General features: G+C 37.5%; 1 protein-coding gene across 6 annotated transcripts in view; it reads right to left on the bottom strand.

The window, feature by feature from the left end:
- The window catches only part of TM2D1 (TM2 domain containing 1), a 73,000-nt gene that overhangs the window by 17,763 nt on the left and 32,956 nt on the right, over positions 1-22,281 (bottom strand). The window contains exons 6-7 of one of the 6 annotated variants that reach the window (XM_010988564.2): positions 14,480-14,610; positions 12,741-13,064 (exon numbers count right to left, since the gene is read on the bottom strand). The exons of 4 other annotated variants lie outside the window; for them this stretch is intronic. In XM_010988564.2, the coding sequence (XP_010986866.2) occupies positions 14,500-14,610 (111 nt within the window). In that variant the 3' untranslated portion in view covers positions 12,741-13,064; positions 14,480-14,499. Of the gene's footprint in view, positions 1-12,740; positions 13,065-14,479; positions 14,611-14,764; positions 14,945-22,281 lie in introns of those variants that run through there. One more of the 6 variants, XM_064493519.1, reaches the window with a different exon arrangement.

Raw genomic sequence — 22,281 nt, 5'->3', positions numbered from 1 at the left:
ATCAAAAACTGAACATGCATTTAGTCTAACATTCAGAGCCTTCCAAAATCTGACTCTTTCATTCATCGCTATAGTCCTAGCACCTAGTACAGTGCCTGGTAGATAATATGTGCTCAATAAGTAATGGTTGAATAAGGTAATGAATTTGTTAAGTAATGATTCTAATGTTTATTTTTAGCCTTGTCTTCCACTACCTTCCAGCATGAATCCATCGCTATGTCTGGGCTGATTTACTCATGGTCTCCTAAACACTAACTTACTCATTCTGACCTCCAAACCTTTACCCACAAACCTTCCCCATGAGCTATGTTCACACCTTCATCTCTTATGCAAATTTGTCCCATGTTTTGAGGTGTGATGTTTTGAACTGTGTCAACTTGGCTACGCTAGAACTACATTTCCCAGGATCTATTTTCCTATGTGATTCCAAGTTAGAGCAAAAGAGGAATTTGCAAGAATTCTGGAAGGTGGAAGTCTTGATTTGATGCAGCTAGAGACAAAGGCAGAGGCGCTAGAAGGTTCAGATCTGTCCGATGTCTCTCCTGCTCCATGGCCAGTTTTTCTTCCCAGCTGCAGGCCCCGAGGACTGCCAGCTCCCCCCGTCCACCAGCAGATGCAGAGTCAACCACCTCCCAGTGCTTCTCCATCGGTTCCCTTGGTGGTCCCATCTCAGCAACTAGATTTATCCTGGCTTCCCACATTTCCCTTGCGACTCTTACTTATCTACCAGTTCCAGTGTTTTAGAAGGACTGGTTAGTGACTTTAATTCTGACCTTCCAGCTCCCCTCTCTGGATTTTACTTTCCCAGATCCTCCCACAACTGAGTAATGTCTAATTGCTGTAATAAATCCCTTATTCCATGACACTCAGTGGTTCTGCTTCTCTGATAAAACCTTGACTAATATACAAGGCTCAGTTCATGTAGCAGCTGTTCCTTGATGACTTCTTGACCACTCTGGAGCATTTTCTCTACATTTCTCTGGTGCAGTGTGTTTGTGGTCATCTACTGGCATTACTCACATATTGCTCTGTATTGCATTTACATCCACATAGGCCTTCATAGTGCTCAGAGCATGGTTAGTTTTCAGTAAGAGTTTAAGGAGTAAGTGAAAGTTTGCATGGCATAAGTGTCATTCTCCTCCCTCATACTCACAGCAGACATTATTTATTGATCTCACCATGCTTTCCCATCATGCTTGAGCTTAGCCCTGCAATCCTTCTCCATGCAGTGCTATAGACAGACAACTGGAGCTGGCAACGGAAGAAGAAATCCACCTGCCATACTGAAACCTCTGTGTATAATGACTTATATGTCTTAGGCAAGTTCAGTAAGCAGAGAAGGTCACAGTGCACACACATACTGAGCTCAGTAGATGTTAACTCCCTTCCCCAGCTTCTGCCCTACTGTACCCATCTTTCACACAGTAGGTACCCAATAAATATTTGTTGAATGAGAGAGTGTCAGTGCAGCCTTCACAAGATGAGCTGTGTGATCTCTACAAACCAAAGTGACTCAAAAAATCTCACCTTTAAAAATAATGAATAAACAAAAGGGCAGCCAGAGTGAGCTTCCTGCATTTTAAGAAGGCCACACCAGCCATTTCTGGTTCTTTCAGAGCCAAAGAAGATAAAGCACAAACAAGCCCAAGCCCCAACCAGTGGAAACATGAGACGTGCCGTAAGGTACTAGGAAGGAAGGAAAACCTTTCCAGCTTCTGCCCTTCTGCTGTGGTTGGCCCACTTCTCAGTAGCCATGTAGGAGGAAGTCTATGGAAGAGAAAAGAAGTTTGGAGGGAAAGTTTGGGTTCAAAGGAGCCAGGTAGAATTATTAGATAGGAAATACGGGGGGTCTAGAGAGGAATATTTTTTGTTAATTTCTGAGAAGGGAGTCAAAATAAAGACATGATTGATTTGACCCTTTGTTCTCTTTTCCTGGCTTTGCTTTGCCAACCAAGGCCATGTCTCTAAGAAATCTGGCAGGTACTTCCTACTCCGGTGCTCATTCTTACATATTCTGTTTATGTGAATAGGATGTGATAATATCCCTGGTCAGCCTGGTAATCAATAATTGAAAGCATAGATGTGAAAAAAAAAAAAAAAGAAGCGGAGTGTTTATTCTAATCAGTGAGAAGGTAAATGAGATAAGTTTACTCTGTTGGACAGATGATGCCCAAAGTAAACTTCTGTCCCTAATCCTTGTGATGCATGTGTAAAATCTTAATGCTAAGCAGAAAATAAAAGGCACTATTGTCCTTCTACATTCTTTTTCTCACTTGAAGGCTATGTTTCTGGTTTCTGTTGGTTTCTCATTAGGAGAACAATTTCAAGAAGACCTCAACTTAGTTGACATGTATTCACACACCCAAGTCTAGGGCATGCGTCACCTAGCAGGTGATGCGCTGCATCCATCTTCTGCTTCTCCACCAGTCAAAATGGCACTAGGCCTTGGGTGACGAGGAACTGTGAGACATTTTCATTTCCGCTCCACGTTTTGGGAAGTACTGTCATAAAGTAGATCTACTGCTTTCAAAGTTTCTTTAGACTAAAAGCCATGTGAGGAGTAGATATTATTTTCATTTATGTTTGCAACCCCAGGGACTGAAACAAGGGCTGGCATGGAGTACGTGATGAGTATATGTGTGCTGAGTGAATGAGTGAGTTTTACTGTATTGATGTGGTAGGCAAAATAAATGCGCCTCAAAGATGTCTACATCATAATTCCCAGAACCCTTGAATATATTATCTTACTGCAAAAGCGATTTTGCAGATGTGATTAAGTTAAGACTCTTGGGATGGAGAGATTATCCTGGATTATCTGGGTGGGCCCAAGGTACTCACAAGGGTCCTTATGGGTGAAAGAGGGAGGAGGGAGAGTCAGAGTCAGAGAAGGAGGTGGGACGACAAAGGCAGAGGGCAGAGTGGTGGAGGGCCATGGGCCAAAGGATGTGAACAAGCTCTAGAAACTGGGGAAGTCAAGGAGACAGATTCTCCCCTCGATCCTCCAGAAGGACACAGTCCTGGTGATACTTTCATTCCAGCCCAGTGAGACCCACTTTGGACTTCTGACCTCCAGAACCGTAACATAATCAATGTGCATTTTATTAAGTCGGAAGTTTGCAGTAATTTGTTACAGGGGCAATAGGAAATGAATGCATTAGCATTAACGTTAATAAACTCTTAAGTGTTTTTTTTTAATCGAGATATAATTAACTTATAACATTGTATTATTTAATGGATAATAATCCTAATGCCAGCCAGTATTTATTGAGCACTTAGGGAAAAATCATGGTACGAGATGCTTTATAGACATATCTTATTAATTCTCAGAACTATATCATAAGGTAGGTATTATACTCCAATCAATTTACAACTAATGAAATCCAGGCCTAAAATCAAGATCACAGAGTTAGCAAGTGGTGGAGCAAAGCTTCGAACTCAGGCAATCTGAGTCCATGTCACACTGCCTCCCACGTTCATGCTGGGAAGTGTGGAAAATAATAGAGGACCAGAAGATATGACCGCTGCCGCCAAGTAACTTACAGGTAGAATGGGAAGGGATGCCATGTTAGAGAGTACATCACAGATGCTGAGTGATCTGGGACCTACATTTAGGGAAGTAAAGAGGACAAGAAAGCAGGGATATTGAGGACTGGGCAGAGCTGGGCCTCAAAGAGCCCTTGGACCTTGGACAGGCAGTGTGGAGTGGAGCGCCCTTCCCTGGGGCCACAGAGTGAGAGAAGGAACAATGGCGCACGTGAGCATGGAAAGGGGGAAGAATTACCTGCGAGGGGAAAAAGTCTGAGAAAGAAAAACAAGAAGATAAAATGCTTAATTATTTTTATGGGAATGGTACCATTTATTGAGAACTGATTGCACCATAAAGGGAGCATTCACATTTGTCATTTTATTTAACTCTCACAAAACCTCCACTAAATGAGTATTATTAGCCTCATCTTTACAAAAGAGGAAATTAAACATCTAGAGAGATTAAGTCATCGCTGAAAGGCACATACCCAGAACTCATGCTCTGTCTTTCGTTTCTTTCTGCCCCCACAACAATCTTAGCTCTTCTCTGAGAAGGAGCACATGTCCTGTAAGGTAAGAACGACAGGCAGAGCTGTCGTGAAAAATGCCAAGCGCTGCTTGGGAAGGCGGCAAGTGAGAGGCGATCAAGCTGAGGCTAGTCTTATTCAACCAGCTGTTCAAGGAGCATCACCGACAAGCCCCGTGCCAGGTGTGGGCCATAGAGAGATCACAGCCAAACGGCGCACACCTTCCCGCCCCGCCGTGTGTTTAGTGAGGGAAACAGATGAGGAAAAAGTCTCTTCCACACTAGCTTCAGGTTAGTGCTCAGCCTTAGCGGGGAAGGCGGAGGAAGGTTTGGGAGGGCTGGCGCTCTAGTTATGTCATAACCTTCTATTGCATGAGAGAAAAGAGAGAAATCTGAAACAAATCTGGCAAATTACTAACATACATTTCATCTCAGTGCTGAGCACACAGATACCTGTTACATTACTTTTCTAAGAAGTATTACTGTCTTTAAAAGAGATCTTCACAGTAATAAATGGTCAGCGCCACGCCAGTGGGAAGCGTAGGGCACCACAGGAGGGCAGAGGAGGGGCGTCTAACCTAACTTAAAAAGAAGCTGGAAGAGGCGAGGAAATGGATTCTCCCCTAGAGCCTCCAGTAGGACACACGCCTGGGATACTTTCATTTTAGCCTAGCAAGACCCGATTGGACTTTTGGCCTCCAGCCACATCCTCAAGAACCTGCAAGAGATATTTGGAAGTGGATGATCAGAGTGTTTCAAACAAGAAACAACCGTAAGCAAAGGTCTCAGAGGAAAGGAGAGCCGGGCACATTCCTGTAATCTGCAGGGGTCAGCTCACAAGTACTGATGGTGACAGGAGCGGGGACGTGATCGATGGTGGCTGGAACTCAATCCGGATAAACATTTTAAGCCAGGAAAAGGAATTTGGATCTTATCGTAAATGAAATGGGGAGCTTCTGGGGAGTTTTAAGCTGGATAAAGATGATCAGATTTGCTGTTCAGAAAGATCTTTCAGATGGAGTAGGAAAGGTACCCGGAGAGGAAGGTGGGACTCGGCCAGGTAGAGCAGGCAGGAGTTTATCACAGGATCCTAGACGAGAGATAGCCAGGGCTCTGAAATAAAAAAAGTTGTAGTGAGGATGAGTAATGTTTACAGAGTACTTATGAGGTGGACTATAAATCTTGGTGATCCGTCAGATGTAGGGAAAAGATGGCATCAAAGGTCACGTCCAAGTTTCTTTCGTGGTGCATGTGCTGCTATTTTCAGCCATAAGGAACACTGGAGAAGTAACTTTTAAAAGCGAAGATGAACTTTCTACAAACAGTGTTAGGACCAACCAGACATCCATGTGCAAAAGGGTGAATTTTGACACAGACCTTACACCTTTCACAGAAATTAACTCAAAATAGATCACACAGCTAAATGCAAAATCCAAAATAAAACTCCTAGAAGATTGCACAGGAGGAAACCTAGACTCGGGTTTGGTGACGACATTTTAGATATAACACCAAAAGTGAAAGAAATAATAATAAGCTGCACTTCCTTAAAATTAAAAAATTTCTGCTTTGCAAAAAAAGACACTTTCAAGAGAACGAGAAGATAGCCTCACACTAGCAGAAAATATTTGCCTAAGTCATATCTGATAAAGGACTATTATCCAAAATATGAACTCTTTGTTGCTGTTTTTATTGAATTATAGTCAGTTCACAATGTTGTGTTAATTTCTGGTGTAGAGCATAGTGATTCGGTGATATATATATAAATATATTTTCCATTTCATATTGTTTTTCATTATAGTCGCCTATAAGATACTGAATATAGTTCCCTGTGCTATCAAAATACGAACTCTTAAAAAAACTCAACAGTAAGAAAAAAACAAACTCATTAAAAAATGGGCCAAAGACCTTAACAGATACCTCACCAAATAAGATATACAGATGGCAAATAATCATACTAAAACGTTCCATGTTATATCTCATCACAAAAAATGCAAATTAAAATAACAATAAGGTACTACTGCGTACCTATCAGAATGGCTACACTCCAAGCCACTGACAACATCCAATGCTGGTGAAGAGGTGGAGCAGCAGGAATTCTCACTCCTAAGACCTTGCCCGTAATATGTGGCAGATCTGTCTGCTCCTAAAATCCATGAGATTAAAGCATTACTCTACGTAGCCATTGGTATAGTTGGATGGTGGGTAGATAGTGAAAAGTTGAATGAGTAACCAGACAGAGTTCTATAGAGGAGCACAATATTTAGCTAAAGCTTCCTGCCAACACCCAAAGGCTAGCAATCTATACTTACAGCGTAAAAGACCTTTGTAACTGGAAGGGACGTGAATTGCCCTGCCTCACAGGGTGACTGTGAGGATAATCAGGTCAGGAAAGTATATAATGACATCTCATACTATGACACATATTGGGTGATTCAGTGACTGCCCCCCTCATCCCTGCCACCTCCTTCCTGTTCTACTCACGGGTCTTTTTTTGAGAACTACCTCCAGGAATCACCCATTTCAAGATAAGAATTTAACGTGTGTGAAATTCTTAGGCTGTGCGAGGCATTGTTCTAAGCACTGGGACCATCAGCGTAGGCTCATTTCCTCACCCACCTCCTGCAGACAAGAAGTAGGGTTGGAACCACATTTGGATGACAACTCCTAAAGTGAGGGATCTGAAGCAGAAGGTTATTCCATCTCAGATTAATTCATATTCCTGTTAACCCATTCTAGTGTTCCCGTTCACTCAAAATATATTTCTTGAGCACCTATATTATGTTCCAGGAACTGTTCCAAGCACCAAGGATACAGTGATACATGAGACAAAGTCCCTGCCCTCCCCAAGCTTACATTCTAGTAGGGGAGACAAAGGGAGAATAAATGAACATACGGAATTTCTGGTAGCAATAAGCCCTTTGAAGAGGATGAAGCAGAATCAGGATTCTGAGAGTGACTAGTGGAGGGCTGGGGGAGTGTTTTAGAAAGGATGGTTGGTCAGGGACAATATTTAAGTAGAGATCTGAACAAGTGAGGAAACAAGCCATGCAAAGACCTGGGAAAGAGCACTCCAGGCTAAGGAAAGAGCCAGGATAAAAACTTTGAGGTGGGAACCAATTTGGCATATTTGAAGTGTGACAGGAAGAGACCCCTGGAGAACTGGCAGAAAAATGACAAGTTCTGATTTTCTTTTTTATTGAAGTGTAGTTGCTTTACAATATTGTGTTAGTTTTTGGTGTACAGCAGAGGGATTCAGTTATACCTATATACATATGTTCTTTTTCATTGTAGGTTATTACTAGCTATTGAATACAGTTCCCTGTGCTGTGCAGTCTGATTTACTTTTATCATATGGCTGCTGTGTGGAGAATATATGGAAGGGCAAGAGTAGGAGGGGCACACAGTAGGTCAATACATAGTTGAGAATTAATAAACCATAAATTCGTTTCTTTTAAAACCCTTTTTAAAAGTTTGCTATCCTTACTTAAAGCAATTTGTGTCAGGTCTCAGACCACCCAATCACAAACCACATGAAAAAGCCATGTTGTTCTTCCCAGTGTTTCTTGTGCTGCAGTGGTGAATGAATTTCATAAATCATTCAAATAAGTGGTCAAATTTTGAGGTTTATCTGGAAATCAAAGATGGGACCATGAGCCTTCATAATCACACCCTCTTAAATATACAATTAGCTCACATGATTAAAAGTTCAAACAGTACACATTTTCTAAAGTGTTCTGGTAAAACAATGTTTTTCTTTGGCATATGCGGTCCAAGTAGCTCTAACCTTGATCATTTTTCAAGTTTTAATCTCCACATGCTTGGCATATTCCGATAACACTGACAGGTTAAAAGCAACATTCTGTTGTATGCATAGCGATTGCTTGCAATCAACCTTAATTTAGTCTGAAAGTAGACTGAACAGCTGCCTCACAGCAACATTTCTAAATTTATTAGACAAATATCTCAGGAGAACTTCAGATTAAAAAGCAACCAAAACAAAATCTGCAACACTTCAGTCTTCCCTTACCTTTGGAGTCTTAAAGCAGTGTAGGGGTCAATAGACTACTTTCTCGAGAAAAGCGACATCTTTGGCCCTTATTACAGAGTAGCTACAGCTAAAGATATCGGAGATAAGAAAAATGTAGGTAAACAATGTTTAAAGAACATATCCCACCTTCCTTCTGTAAAGGAAGTTTTGAGTCCACTGGTATTTGACTCAAGGTATAACCATCCTACTGCCCAGGTACGAGGAACCCCTTGCAAATTCCTGATGGAACTTCCCAACGCCTCCAACATTCCATTCCTTTAAAATCTGTTTAATAAATGGTGACTATTATCTATATCATATTAATCTAACTGATATTATTATCCCTATTTATATGAAGACAGAGGGGCTCAGAACCGTTAGTGACAAAAACAAGTGGCAAAGACAGGAGGCAAACTCAGGCCTGATTTTGAAGTCTGAGCTTTCCCATCAAATCGTGCTGCTTGGATGGGAAACCTTTGATATCATGTGTTAGATCTACCTTTTTCTTTTGAATATTATCTGCTCTTTAAAAGTCAGAATCATGTCAGAAATCAGGGTGAGCGTATACTGAAGAGGAGGGAGAGGAAAAAGAAAACAAAATTGTCTTGCGTTGTTTTAATTTACCTAAACTATTATTTACTGTGCCAAATACATGCATGCAAATAATGCACGTTTATTGTGGAAAAATTAGAAAGTTCAGATAAGCTGAAAGAAAAACTAAATAAAAGTCACTTGCAATCCCACCACCTACAGATATCCCTAGCTGCATCTGACCTCAGCAAGACGAAGCAGAGCGTGACAGTATGGTCCTAACATCTCTCCTCTTGTCATACAAACAGTATCGGACTTTTGGTCTAGAAAGTGCTGCAAATGTCAGATAAGGCAACAGCAGAAAAATTTTTGGGTTTCGACAATCATCGCTGTTCTCATAGTCTCATTTTGATATTCATGAAACATTTTGGCACTTGCATCATGTAAAATTGAGAAGTTGTAAGTAAAGTAAGTTCTTTCTCTTTAAACCAGCAAACTGTCAAGCAAAAAGACTCAGTATAGGCAGATAATTCCATCTTTACTGAAAACATTAAACCATATATTAAGAAAAATCTCTCAGACAATCATTAGCAGTATATCTCATAGAATTAGATGATTGTAACTCTCACATTGCAGGAGGAGAGCAGTTAATAGACCTTGGTTTGAATCCTGGCTTCACCACGTATTTCCTGATCTTGGACAAGTGATTCGATCTTTGTGGGACTCAGCTTACTTGTCCGTAAAGTGAGGATAATGATAGTGACTTTTTAGGAAGACCCTATAGAGCTTAACATCATGCACACGAACAGCAATAAAAGGAAATGTTAACAAGTTAAAATCTTGAAAATTTAAGATTTTAAGTCTTAATTTTTTAACAAGCATTTTCTTAAACATACCTACTTTATAAGATAGTAAACAACATTGTTTCTTCATCAGGCAATGACTAGTTTTCAGAGCACTGCTACATTTACTAAGAATTAAGATATTAGGCGCTATTAAAAAGATACAGGGATGAGCACCGCTACAAATGCACTATTTCAGGACTCTGCCGGGTACTCAGTGCTGCACTGAATTTTTATTCATTCCTAATGAGTAACTGTTCTCATTTTCCAAAGTTACCCACCTCCCTCTCCCTCTCTGCAGCAGAGAATAAAGACCATTATGAATGGGCTTCCTATGTATTCCTAAAAACTCTTCTCTCTTGTCTTGAAGAGGGCAGTTAGATCATTCAACCAACTATTTGACATCCTGTGCAAACTAACAGATTTGCATTCATTCCCCCAAACCCACATCCAGCACTCTTTCTCTTCACAACCATCCGGTTCTGAAACTTTGGCTCTTCTCAGCCGTTGTGAGGAATGCGAGAGATGTGAGGACCATCAATCAGCACTCATAAGCAATGGTCTCACTGCAGAGCAAGGGGCAGCTGCGGGGCCCTGCAGCACTTTATCTGCAGTTGATCTGCACCAGAATAATTGACAGTTGACTGACAGGTTTTTGTCTGGGTTGGGGCTATTTGACTTCATTCTTTCTCTATTATCCTGGTAACTAAGGAGATTATATATATATATATATATATATATATATATATATATCAACAACCTTTAATATATGGTTACTTTTTGACTAAGAATGATAATTCTTGAGGAAAAAATCAGAAATGTACACTGTTTATTGGAAGAAGTTAAATACCAAATAATAAGGAATTACACAAATAATGATACAGACATGAAATACTCAGTAGCCATTAAAAATAATTTTATAAAAGATGGCTTATTGAAATAGAAAAATCTTTACGATGTGAAGAAGCAGGCTACAAAACAGTATGGATAATATATCATTTCCATGCATGGAAAAACTACTAAGACATACATAAAAATATTAACATTGTTATGTTTGAGCTGTGGAATGAATTTTTTTCTTTGCATTTTTTTGGTATCTCCCCCAAATTTCCACATTAAGCTTGTATTAATTTTGTAAATAGAAAAATGCAAAATGAATGCTGATTTAATGAGAAATGGAAGAAGGAAGGTGCCAGAACCCTGGGGGAATATCTACATTTAAGGTACTTGAATGAGAAAGAGGAACCAACATCTTACTTGGACTTTAAAGAACTTTTTTCTTTTTTTTTTTTTTTTTTTTTTTGCTGGTTTCTTGCTATTAGCTCTATTTTAGCTTCCTAGCTGCCTAGTAGTATAATAATACTTAGCCTTAAGCTTCTAGGTTAACATAAGGGGAAAAGACACAGAAATTTTTTGTAAAACAAAACATACCCCCACACTAATATTCCTTATAGTCCTAGCAGTTTCACGAACAAATGCTGGCTGTAGACATAACAGAAGCTTTAAAGTCTTAAAGAGGCTCTTTAGTTCAATACAGTGGAGGTAAGAAACCTTCCTGGGTAAAGAGGTACTTCTGGAAATTGTATTAATCCTTTCAGGCTAAAGTAGTATCATTTGTAAACGCTTCTACAGAATCGCAAGAATCCTTTTCCATTTTACTCTAGGGGATTTAGGAAGAACCCTAGGAATAAGTGAGCTAATCTCTCACAATTTTGGCCACTGCTCTAAAAGCAGGGTTATCATATAAAACATCTCATACCGAGGGCTTAACCTTTGTACTCATACACAATACTAACAAACAGCCGTAACAACACAGTGCTTGATGAGACTCAAACAAAACAAAAAAATTACATTCACTTGCTTTAAATGAATTCACATAAAAATAAAATAGTAAGACAGAAAACCCATTTGTGAAAGAACTACATGTATTAGGCAACAAGGAATTACACAAACTTGAACAACTACAGTCTTCTTGTCATGTAAATTTAGGAAATCATAGTGAAATTAAAGTCTAAAGGTTTAAGAGTATATGGTGAAGGGACTTTATTTCTAGATTTGACCAACAACTCTTTTGGAGTACAGCTTATTTGAATAAATACTTTGAGAAGCACCTGCTTCCCACCTGGTCAAGTTAATAACAATTACGCAAGAAGCAAGATTAGTTTCAAGATATGACTGCAGGTATTTCTTATATAATTGAATTTACATGGCTATGGAAACTTAAAGATGTTTAAAATCTGAATTTAGGTGATCCCGAAGTAAACTTCAAAGCGCAGTCTGCAACCAAAAAGAACTAGGGGATACTACAAAATGTGCACCTAGCTTACGTGAGGCCAAAAATGTCACTGTGAAAAACTGAACCCCAAGGAAATGTAAGATCCTTAAGGGCAAGGACGTTTTGTGTTTTGTTCACTGCTGCATTCTAGAATCCAGAACAGTATCTCTCACATGGTTGACATTCAATATTTCCATTAATGAATGAGTCAGAGACCATTCCTGGTGTATATTAGGAGTCAATCCAAATTCACTTCATGTATCAATACTCAATAATCTTCCACCAACTGGAGAAGCTGTTCCTGAATGACTAACATATTATGAAGTGAACTGTACTACACTGTATATGTTTGAGTGAAATTAGTGATGAAAAATTATGGCTTTTACTTTTGAGGAGCCCAGATCCCAGTAATTTTGAAATTGATACGCCTGTTACTAAAGTAAAAGTGTGACAGTATTATGCGGACAGAACATTTCATGTTTTTCCGTCTTCTTAAAACCCTTCTGAACACGGTAAGAAAACCCAGCGCTGACGTACGGTGCTGCCTCCTCTAGACACTGGTGCATCGCTCAAGCCGCCTGCGCTGGCATCTGCCGGGCAGTGCTAACAGACGGAAGACATTAATCATCTGTTTGATGTTCCCACCTTGTCCATCCAGCTTCAAATATAACTGCACTGCGCTGGATGAGTCAGCATCTGGTCCTCCAAAAGCTAGTGCATCACTCCCAAAGCAAAAAGGAGCAAGTTCACACTTCAGAGGCCCGAGTCAAGGCCAGAAGCTCCGTGTTGCCTCAAGGTTTCAGACTCCCTGATGATCTTTAGCTCCCTGAATACCAAGGCAAAGACAGATCTGAAAGCTACAGAAAACTGTGTGGGCTGTCATACACAAGGCTGCAGCCCCTGGTAACATAAATGGTGTTTGTACCATGGATTAACTGCTCCAAAGGATCAAAATGCAGAAGACAGCAATATTCAATATTAAGACGGTCTTCTTAATAATAAAGCACTACAAAATGCGAGGAAGTCATACTTTTATTTTTCAGAAGCGAAAATGACAAGTGGCAACTTGCTTTGGAAAAGACATTAAAGAACATCAGGGTAATAAGCTATCTATCTCACAGAGACAGGAGCCTAAGAAAGACTCTATTATCATACAGCTTTCAAAGAAAGTCCTATTAAATAAATCTCAGAATAAAAGACTTTTTTAACTAAAATAACAAAAGCATCAACAGACACAAAAAGTTACACAGAATCCATGAAGTGATATGTGAAGAAGGAAAAAGGAAAATCTGGAAATCTACATATTGAAGAGTTATTAAAACCAAGGAGGCCCAAATCCTAAAACAGAAAGAAGAAATATTGTTAAAACACAGTATTTTAAAAGAACCTAACAAAGTTACTACAGATGCACACTTTGATGCTTCAGTTACTCAAGATCTTTTTCTCTTTCTCTAAGAGCACTTCTGTATGTACTGTAGGAGATTATATGAATGACAATGCAGAGTTCTGCCTTCTCAATGGGTCCTTCAAGTTTTAAATTTTAAATCTGAGCCTGGAATTCCAATTAAATGTTTATATAATAGGCCACAGAGAATGGAATTGCTTTTTAAATTGCATTTGCTTACTTTTCACACATTATAGGTTTAAAACAATCTATATGCTTTAAAAAGAGAAACAACAATTTACAGTATGAAAATAAGGTTATGTGAAACTACACAACCCTCATCATAAAGTAGGAGTAACAATTTCCAAAATGAAGATACTTAATACAGAATGACGGAGTTGGGGGGTGGGAGGAGGAGAACCATCAGTGGAATGCACGATGTACATTCTAGATTCAGTTTTGCACCGATTAGCTGTGTGTCTCAGGTTTAACTTCCTTAGGTCTCGATTTGTTCCCTGGTAAGGAGGGGCACATGGATCTCTATGCTTCATTTTAATTTTAAACCCAAAGATTCTTTAAGAGAAGATATGAAAATCTTTTTGGACAATCAGTTGAATAAATTCCTCAGATCTTGACAGGGTCTGTCACTGTTCAACTCTCATGACAATAACAATAAAGTATATCCAATAATTTTACTATGAGAAATGAAAAAAATCTACCCTAAGGGCAAAATTATACTTCATAGCCTATTTATGCACTACAACATCCTCTCCTGGCCTCTAGAAGCAATCTGAGACAGAGTCAACTGAAAACCCTAAGACCATGACTGTGGCTAGAACATTCAGCCTATTTTTCCCTCTGCCCCCTGAAAGCTGCTAGACAGTTCTAAGGCCAATTAATAATTCTCATTGGCAGGGTTTATTTTAAGTTAAAATAAGTATTTATCGTAGTTCAGGGTTGAAACCTTATCAACTTTCAGGTTTAGGAAAGGAAAAGAGAAGAAAGAAGTTTAAGGATATGACCCTAAGAAGGATGAACAGTAGAAAAGATACACTTTATTAATCTCCAACACATACTTTCATCATAACTATTATATAAAACTATGGAATATCTTTTTGCTTTGATTTTTTTTTCTTGTGGATGTTGTCCTTTAACAATATTCACTGCAAAGAAAGAGAGTCTGAATTGAGAACTGCAGGAGCAATGAGCACACATAAAAATGCTTTACAAAAGATTAGAGACCTGTGTTTCCTGGTAAGCAAAATGACAGGTTTATATCATGTGATGATCTCTTAAAATTTCTCTGGTTCTCAAATTCTCATAATTTTATACAGATACTATAATAAGATCACATATACATATCACTTACTGTTTCTTTTTTTAAAATATTCATAGATATAACTGCGTTTTTCTAAATGTCTCATTAGTGATACTCAGTCTTGTAAGTCTGGTTCCATAATAATCTATAATGTAACTACTTCCATCTGAAGGTCCAACAATCTAGAAGAGAAAATTTTCCAAATTATTTATTTTATAAAAGATATTTTCACAATACTTTGGGTTTACTTTCCTTAGTTGTTAATAAAATTATTTCAGCAGCACCAGAAATACAACTCACACTAACTCAAGCAAAAAAAGTAATTCAGTGGCTCACGTAGAAACTGGGATACTGGGGAAGCTCACATGATCAAGAGCTGCAGGAACAGAGGCCACAAGGGCTGAAATTCCATGCCCCATGAGGCCCTTGGTTTGACCTGCCTGCCTTCAGTCTGCAGGCGGGCACTTCCAATTGGTTGCCAACAGTTTCAAGATACATATCTTCACAGCTCAGCAGCTCCCAATAGAAAGAAAGTAAAATTATTTTCCCTCAATGTTTATACACCAATTTCAGGGGAGGACTTTGATTGATCTGTCTGGTTTTTAAAGCCCATTGCTAAACAAACTACTGTATCCAAGGGAATAAGATTAATATGATTGGCCAGGCCAGGCTCCCTCTAGATGAGGTAGTATGACGGGCAGTCCTACCAGAATCACGTGGAATGGAAAGGGAAGAGACAGAAAGAAACAACACACTCTCATTATAATAGTCTTGTTGATTTAATCACGTTTGTGACAATCCACTTAACATGATCTCTACAACTTATCCTTTAAGATACTTCAAATTGTAGTCTTAAGGGTACACAAAGACTTACCAAGGTATATGTAAACCCAGATAGTTTCATGGGAATCCATTTTGAGGTCTTTAATTTGCATAAATACTGACTGTAAAACTGACCTGCTGATACCATCACTCCCACTTCCCTTTCACTGTGATCCTTCCTCCACCAGGACAACAGTAAAGCACACCTCGCATGAAAGCATGCCCTGAGTCTTATGATGGCGCATCGCTGTGCAGAATAAAAATCTCTGATATGTCAAAGAAGGGGGGTAATTCAAAATACTGGACCTAGGGGAATCTCCTTTAATCAGAGTACAAAAATATGCTCTGTCACATCCTATTCAAAAGATGCATTCTGATACAAACTACCACACACACAATAGATAAACAAGGTCCTACTGTATAGCGCAGGGAACTATATTCAATAGCTTGTAGTAACCTATATTAAAAAAATATAGAAAAGAATATATATAGATGTATAACAGAATCACTATGCTGTATACTAGAAACACAACACTGTAAATCAACTATACTTCAATTAAAAAAAAATGCATTCCTAGTAACATTTTACTTTTTTTAGCTTGAAAGTGATTTGCTAATATTTTAACATGTTTATGCTATTTTGATCAATTGTATATCAATAATCATGACAACCTAGAAATCACAGAAAATCTTAAAACCTTTTAATTTTAATGAATAATATGATCAGTAGAAGATTTTTCAAGCATAAAAATATATTACATTAGGAATTTTATCCTAATAAAATTCTGTTGAAGAATGAGAATAGAAAAGAAAATTGAAGAAGAAAAATAAATAATGTTAAAATTGTAATAGTGAAGGAATGGCTCATTTTTAGGTAAATGATATTTAAAATTCTATGGTATTTACATTCTGTTGGATACATTTTAAAATTGATGTAATAGTTTTATTTAAATATATCAATATTTGCAAAAGAATTTATACCTTTGAAACTATTTAAACTTGTGATGGAAAACTTAAATGTCAACTTAAAACATGTGAAGGGCAGGGATTTTTTTTTTTTTTAATTCTTTTAGGGGCTATGCAATCATAGTTTAAAGAACACTGCTGTAGAGCATTCTTCATTTTAAAAATGAATTTGCTTTTAAAAACTATCCAGATATTGACACAGCATTGTAAACTGACTATATTTCAATAAATATATATATATAAATTAAAAACTAAAAAAATAAAAATTATCCAACAAATATTTAATTGCTACAACATTCCAGGCACTGTGCTAGGCATTAAACACAAAACAGTGAGTAAGATACAATGTCAACAGGAAGCTTATCCCAATGAACTATATAAATGTTAATATTCAAATAACACTTACAAAGCACTTATTGGCTAGATACACCACGCTAGGTGCTGCCATGCACTTGAATTTGCTTTCCAAAGATTAAATTGCTTTGTCCTGACATTTATGTATGTTATTTACAAACTTAAGTAAAAATTAACACCTTTTTGATGGCAAGGTCACAGAGGAAACTACTATGAGTACTAAGCCAAGAAAGAGAATGGTGACAAGAATTTACATGTTTTGAGACTACATAAAGGAAACAAGAAAAAGGGAAACCTAGCCAGTAGTTAAAAACTTGCCTAACTTGGAATATGTGCATAGATTGGAACTGGGCCTTTATTCCTATTATCTTTTTCTTCCTATACCATCTCCTGCACAATCTCACTTATTCCTGTGGGGGGAAAAGCATTCAGAACTCGGAAATAAGGAAAATATATGATTGGATGGCATTTTAATATCATGTATTTCTAGTAAGTCCACCTGAGGCTCACTTGACTCTCTCAGGAAATGTAACTGTTTAATGAAAAACTGATTAGGGCCCAGATGTTTTACAACCTTGTCAAGTCAGCAGTTAACATATAGAAAAATGATAAGGTGTTGTTTCAGTTCTTTGTTTTGTTTTGTTTCCCCTGCTCTGGAAAGAAGATAGCCCCAAAGGCTATAGTTTTATTACCTGGTAATACATAATCCAATTTTATGCCTAATTTAACAGTCTTATCACGGCATTTCTCTTCTCTCAAACTATGTAATTCTGGTTCCTCAATGACTAGTTCTATTGTGGTAATTCCAATCCAGCCTGGACAAGTAATCAGTCACCAGTGTGACAATCACCTATAAGTTCGATGGGAGGCTTATTTGCTTTTAAGAAGGTATGTGTCCTAGGACAAAGGTGTTTTTCTGCCTCTGAAAATAACTATATAGGAAGTGGTGCTAACCAAAGGAACTGAAGATGGCAAAGAGAAGGGAGGAAGGAAGAAAAGAGGAGGAAAAAAGTAGGAAAAGAAGGAAGGAGGGAGGGAAAGAGGGCAGGGAAGGAAAGAATGATGAACTGGGGTCTTTCAGTACATCTTCTAGCTCGAAACTAACAACTCTTAGAATTACCTTATCTTCAGATTCTTGGTATATAATATAATAGGATACCATGTTATTAAAGCCAATATAAATTGAGGTTTCTGTTACAGCCAAAAACTCGAGATAACACACTTGTCTTCACAGCCTCCTACACACCACTACCAGATCACCAAAGCACAGCACTAGCTGCTGTTCTCTGCTAAATGATCTGAAGAGCTGTTCCAAAGACACCCGAGCTAAGTCAGCACAGTAAAGCACCAGACTGAAGGAAATCTTGAAGAGAAGACTGTCAGTAACCAGCTGTTGGATCAACCCTCTCTGGGTCTCTGTTTTTCTTATCCATATAATGAGGAATATGAGAATCTATATGTTCTAATATATTTAATTTATATAATCTATTATATTTTAAGTTCTATATCTTGTATGCCAGACATTGAAACACTTCTACAAGGTACTGTCAACATGCTTTCCTACAAACTATACCATCAAAGAAATTGTTCTCCCTACTTAATTTTTAATAAAACTATCAGCTGCAAAGGTTTCAATTATTCAAATCCATATTCCCTCACCAAAATTAAAAATTAAACTTGTTTTTAAGCATCTTATATGCACTTATGTATAATATATGTGCCAATTATAAACTCCTTTATTATGAGTATATTATTAATTATAAAATAACAAATTAAAAAAATTACCCCACATTGAGAAATTTCTTACTCAGTTAACTATGCCTATGTCTATTTATTCTTTGACAACAGAGTATTAAACCTAAAATTAAGAGTTTACTTCTCTACTAATAAATAGTCTGAAGTCAACTTCTATAGCATGAAGTATTTCTGTTTGCTAAGCTGGGACCGATTTCTGAAGTCTATGGGGAGAAAAACGACCACTTACCAATTAATGGACCAAAAGGCTGCTACAGGCCTTCATCTTACAAGAGGGGAAACAGGAGGGCCACTACGTGGTGGGAAGCTATTTTGCACAAAGTGTGTCAATATCTTGTGTGAGAAGCCCTAAAACCACAAGCAAGCAACTTCATATCCCTCTGTGTCAGTTTCCTGTAGCTAGTGCAACACATTGCCACAAATTTAGTGGACTGAAACAACAGAAATTTACTCTCTGACAGTTCTAGACACCAGAAGTCTAAAATCAAGGTATTGGCCCAGCCACGTGTCCTTCACAGCCTCTGGTGGGCAATACATTCTAAGGCATTCATTGGCATTGCCTGGATTGTGGCTTTATCACTCTGATCTCAGCCTTTGTCTTCACTTTGCCTTCGTTTCTGTGTCTGTGTCTTTTCCTGCTCCACCTCCTATAAGGACTCTTGTCATTGGCTTTAGGGACCATCCAGATAATCCAGGATGATCTCTTCATATCAAGATCCTTACCTTAATCACACCTGCAAAGACCCTTTTCCCAAATAAGACAATATTCACAGGTTCCAGGGATTCGACAAGGGTATCTTTTATCCCACCACACCCTCCTTCTATGGAGACCGTACATGGTGGTTTGGAGGAATTGAGAGAAATTTAATTTGCAATATAAACGTTCACTTAGAGGGGTAGGCTTTTCTATAGGTATAAAGTCTACAGTAAGAAGAGTAAATTAGAAGTCAAGAATATTAAGCAGTGGTCACCATATTTCCTGTTATTTTTCTGTTCTTAATCCTCGATCTCCACATTAATTCTTTTTTTTAACATTTTTTATTGATTTATAATCATTTTACAATGTTGTCTCAAATTCCAGGATAGAGCACAATTTTTCAGTTACACATGAACATATATATATTCATTGTCACTTTTTTTCATATTAATTCTTAATAACTCCACTCACCCCCTCATAGGCACCCACACAAATGGGCATACACTTCATTTGATATGACTTAGATACATATTTATTCTTTAAAAAAGTGATATTCTTTGAATAAATATGTGTTTTTAATTTATCTGATACTATTGTAGATCTTGTTTAGTTTCAAACTATTTTCACACTACATTAAGATTTTAAGACATTTCCACGTGGCTGTAAGTACACCTAGATAAGCGCTAAATTTCAATGGCTGCCCAGTGTTACAGAGAATGCATCCATCTTCCAACTGGTGTACACAGCTAGGTTAATTCCAACTTCCTGCTACCACAAACAGTGCAACAACAGACACCTTTGTACAATGTCCCCTTATGGACAGGCATATGAGTTTTGGGGGGTTAAATGCCCAGAAGTATCTTTTTATTTACACATTAGTTATTTGGGTGATTCTCTGAATCACCTATTAGTTTACTGGGCTCATTTAACTATTAGGTTCCTTATCATTTTCTTGTTGCTTTGCAGAAATTATTTGTGCATCCCACATATTAATTCCTGTTGAATTACTTTAACTCAGTCTATTAACTGTTAACTTGGTCAACGGTATCCTTTGCAGAAGAGTTTCTTAACTTTAATATAATCAAATTCAACGATTTTTCCCCCTTTATGATTTATGTTTTTGAGATCTTGTTTAAGAAAGCTTAACCCCTCTAAAGTCATGAAGATATTCTCTTCAATTAAAAAAAAGTTTATCTTCTCTTGGATATAGACCCCAAATAATAGAACAGAGACTTAAACAAATACTTGTGCACAATCCATAGCAGCATTATTTACAACAGCCAAAACATGAAAACAACCCAAGTGTCCATCACTAGATGAATGGATAAAATGTGGTATATATATACAGTGGAGTGTTACTATTCAGCCATAAAAAGAAATTAAGTTCTGACATATGCCACAAGATCAATTAACTTTGAAAACATTGTCCAAAGCAAAATAAACCAGACATAAAAGGACAAATATTATGTGATTCCATTTATATGAAATATCTAGAATAGGCAAATTCATAGTGACAGAATGTAGATCAGAAGTTATCAGGGACGAGGGGGAGCGGGAAATGAGGTTATTGCTTAATGGTTACAGAGTCTCTGTTTTGGGTGATAAAAGTTTTGGAAATAGATGATGGTGATGGTTGCACAACATCCTGAATGCAATTAATGCCAATAAACTTTATACTTTCTAAGGTTAAAATGGCAAATATTATATATATATATTTTACCACACAAAAGGAGCTTACTTTATTTGAACTTTATCAGTGTTGCAGTTTTGTTTGTAATTTATAAACTTCTGATTTTTGTTAGTGGAAAGTGTATTTTTGTATATATTTAAGTAGCATTCTAATAAAAATATATTACTTAAAGGAAAAAAACATGGTTGTACTTTGACACCTAACTTTAGCAACAGACATAATCCCTCATTTACTGGCTTTGCCTTGTTGAAGTCGGACTGCTTAGGTAACTCAAATGTGTTATACATTTAAAATGCTATGAGTGAATTAAGGAGTGAAAGGAAAAAACTAACATTTTATACAAGTCTATCAATGTATCATTTTTCTATCTAATCCACTTACGAGTTTCTCCAAATAAAGAATACAAATGTTAACACTGGCAAGGGCAAAGCATCTCCTGAAGACCTATTAACCTGGTGAAAAAGTAAAATGACACAGCTATCTGCAATTACAGGATAATGATGCGACCTGTGTCCCTCCCAATTCCCCAAAGAAGTAAATTCATATTCTCTTAAAAGTCAAATTACATGTTAGTGTCCAGAGCTGACTTCTGTATGTGGTTAATTTTAATATGAGGCCATTACAACCATCTGATTAGTCACATTTTAATTAAGCATCCAAATTCTTACACAGTCCAGAAGTTATACATTTAGACTCCCTGACTTCATTTAAAGACTGATTAGTACTAATCCTAAATGACCAATATAAATGTTATTCCTCAAGAAACGAGCAAGATTCACCATTATACTCCTGAGGAAAACACAGCTTTGGGCTCGGTCTCAGGACTAGTTTGTTTTTTGAACATTCCTTTAATTCACTAAATAAAAACCTGCCCACAGGTAAGTGAACTAAGTGAAATCTACTCAATTAAGCTCACGCGACAGAGCAGAGGTCAGCTGGTAATTCAGGCTCCTCCGTTTTCCAGTTTATTTCCCCAATACATCACACCAGGATTAAATAAATGATACAGAGAGCTATTTGGAAGACTTGCTATCTGTTTTTTATATATTGCTGTCCTACATCCAGTGAACTATCAAGGACTTTGACCAACTTTTCCAGTAGTGGTAACAGATTTAGGGTGATTACATATTTAGTCCTTCTTTTGATCAATAGCATGTATTTCACAGGGCAAGGGCGTAGGTTAAGTCTTTGACAAAACAAACTGGCTTACACAGAAGTGAACCTATAAACCAAGCCTTATTTATGCTCTGAACTGAAAAGCCTGAGCTTTTAAAATTTTTAGTAAAATCCAAAGAATTTAAACAGGATAAAATCAAGATAACTTTTTTTCAGCCTGCAATTTCCAATGGAATATTTCTGATAATAAGTGAGATCTTATTCTCAGAACACTTTTGGGAAAATAAAATTCTAAGATTCTTTAGGGCAAGGACCTCAACTTATAGAGCAAGGACTTATTCCTAATTTAGTATACCTAATTGGTGCTCAATAAACTCATTTTCACTGATGACATAAAACCTACTATTTATAGTTTATCATACCAACTTTATTTTTGTTCATTACCTCTCAAGT

The sequence above is a fragment of the Camelus dromedarius genome, chromosome 14 (genome assembly GCF_036321535.1).
Source record: "Camelus dromedarius isolate mCamDro1 chromosome 14, mCamDro1.pat, whole genome shotgun sequence".
Classification (NCBI taxonomy): Eukaryota; Metazoa; Chordata; class Mammalia; order Artiodactyla; family Camelidae; genus Camelus; species Camelus dromedarius.
Note: the sequence above shows the minus strand (reverse complement) of the source record. Positions and strands in the feature narration are given on the sequence as shown.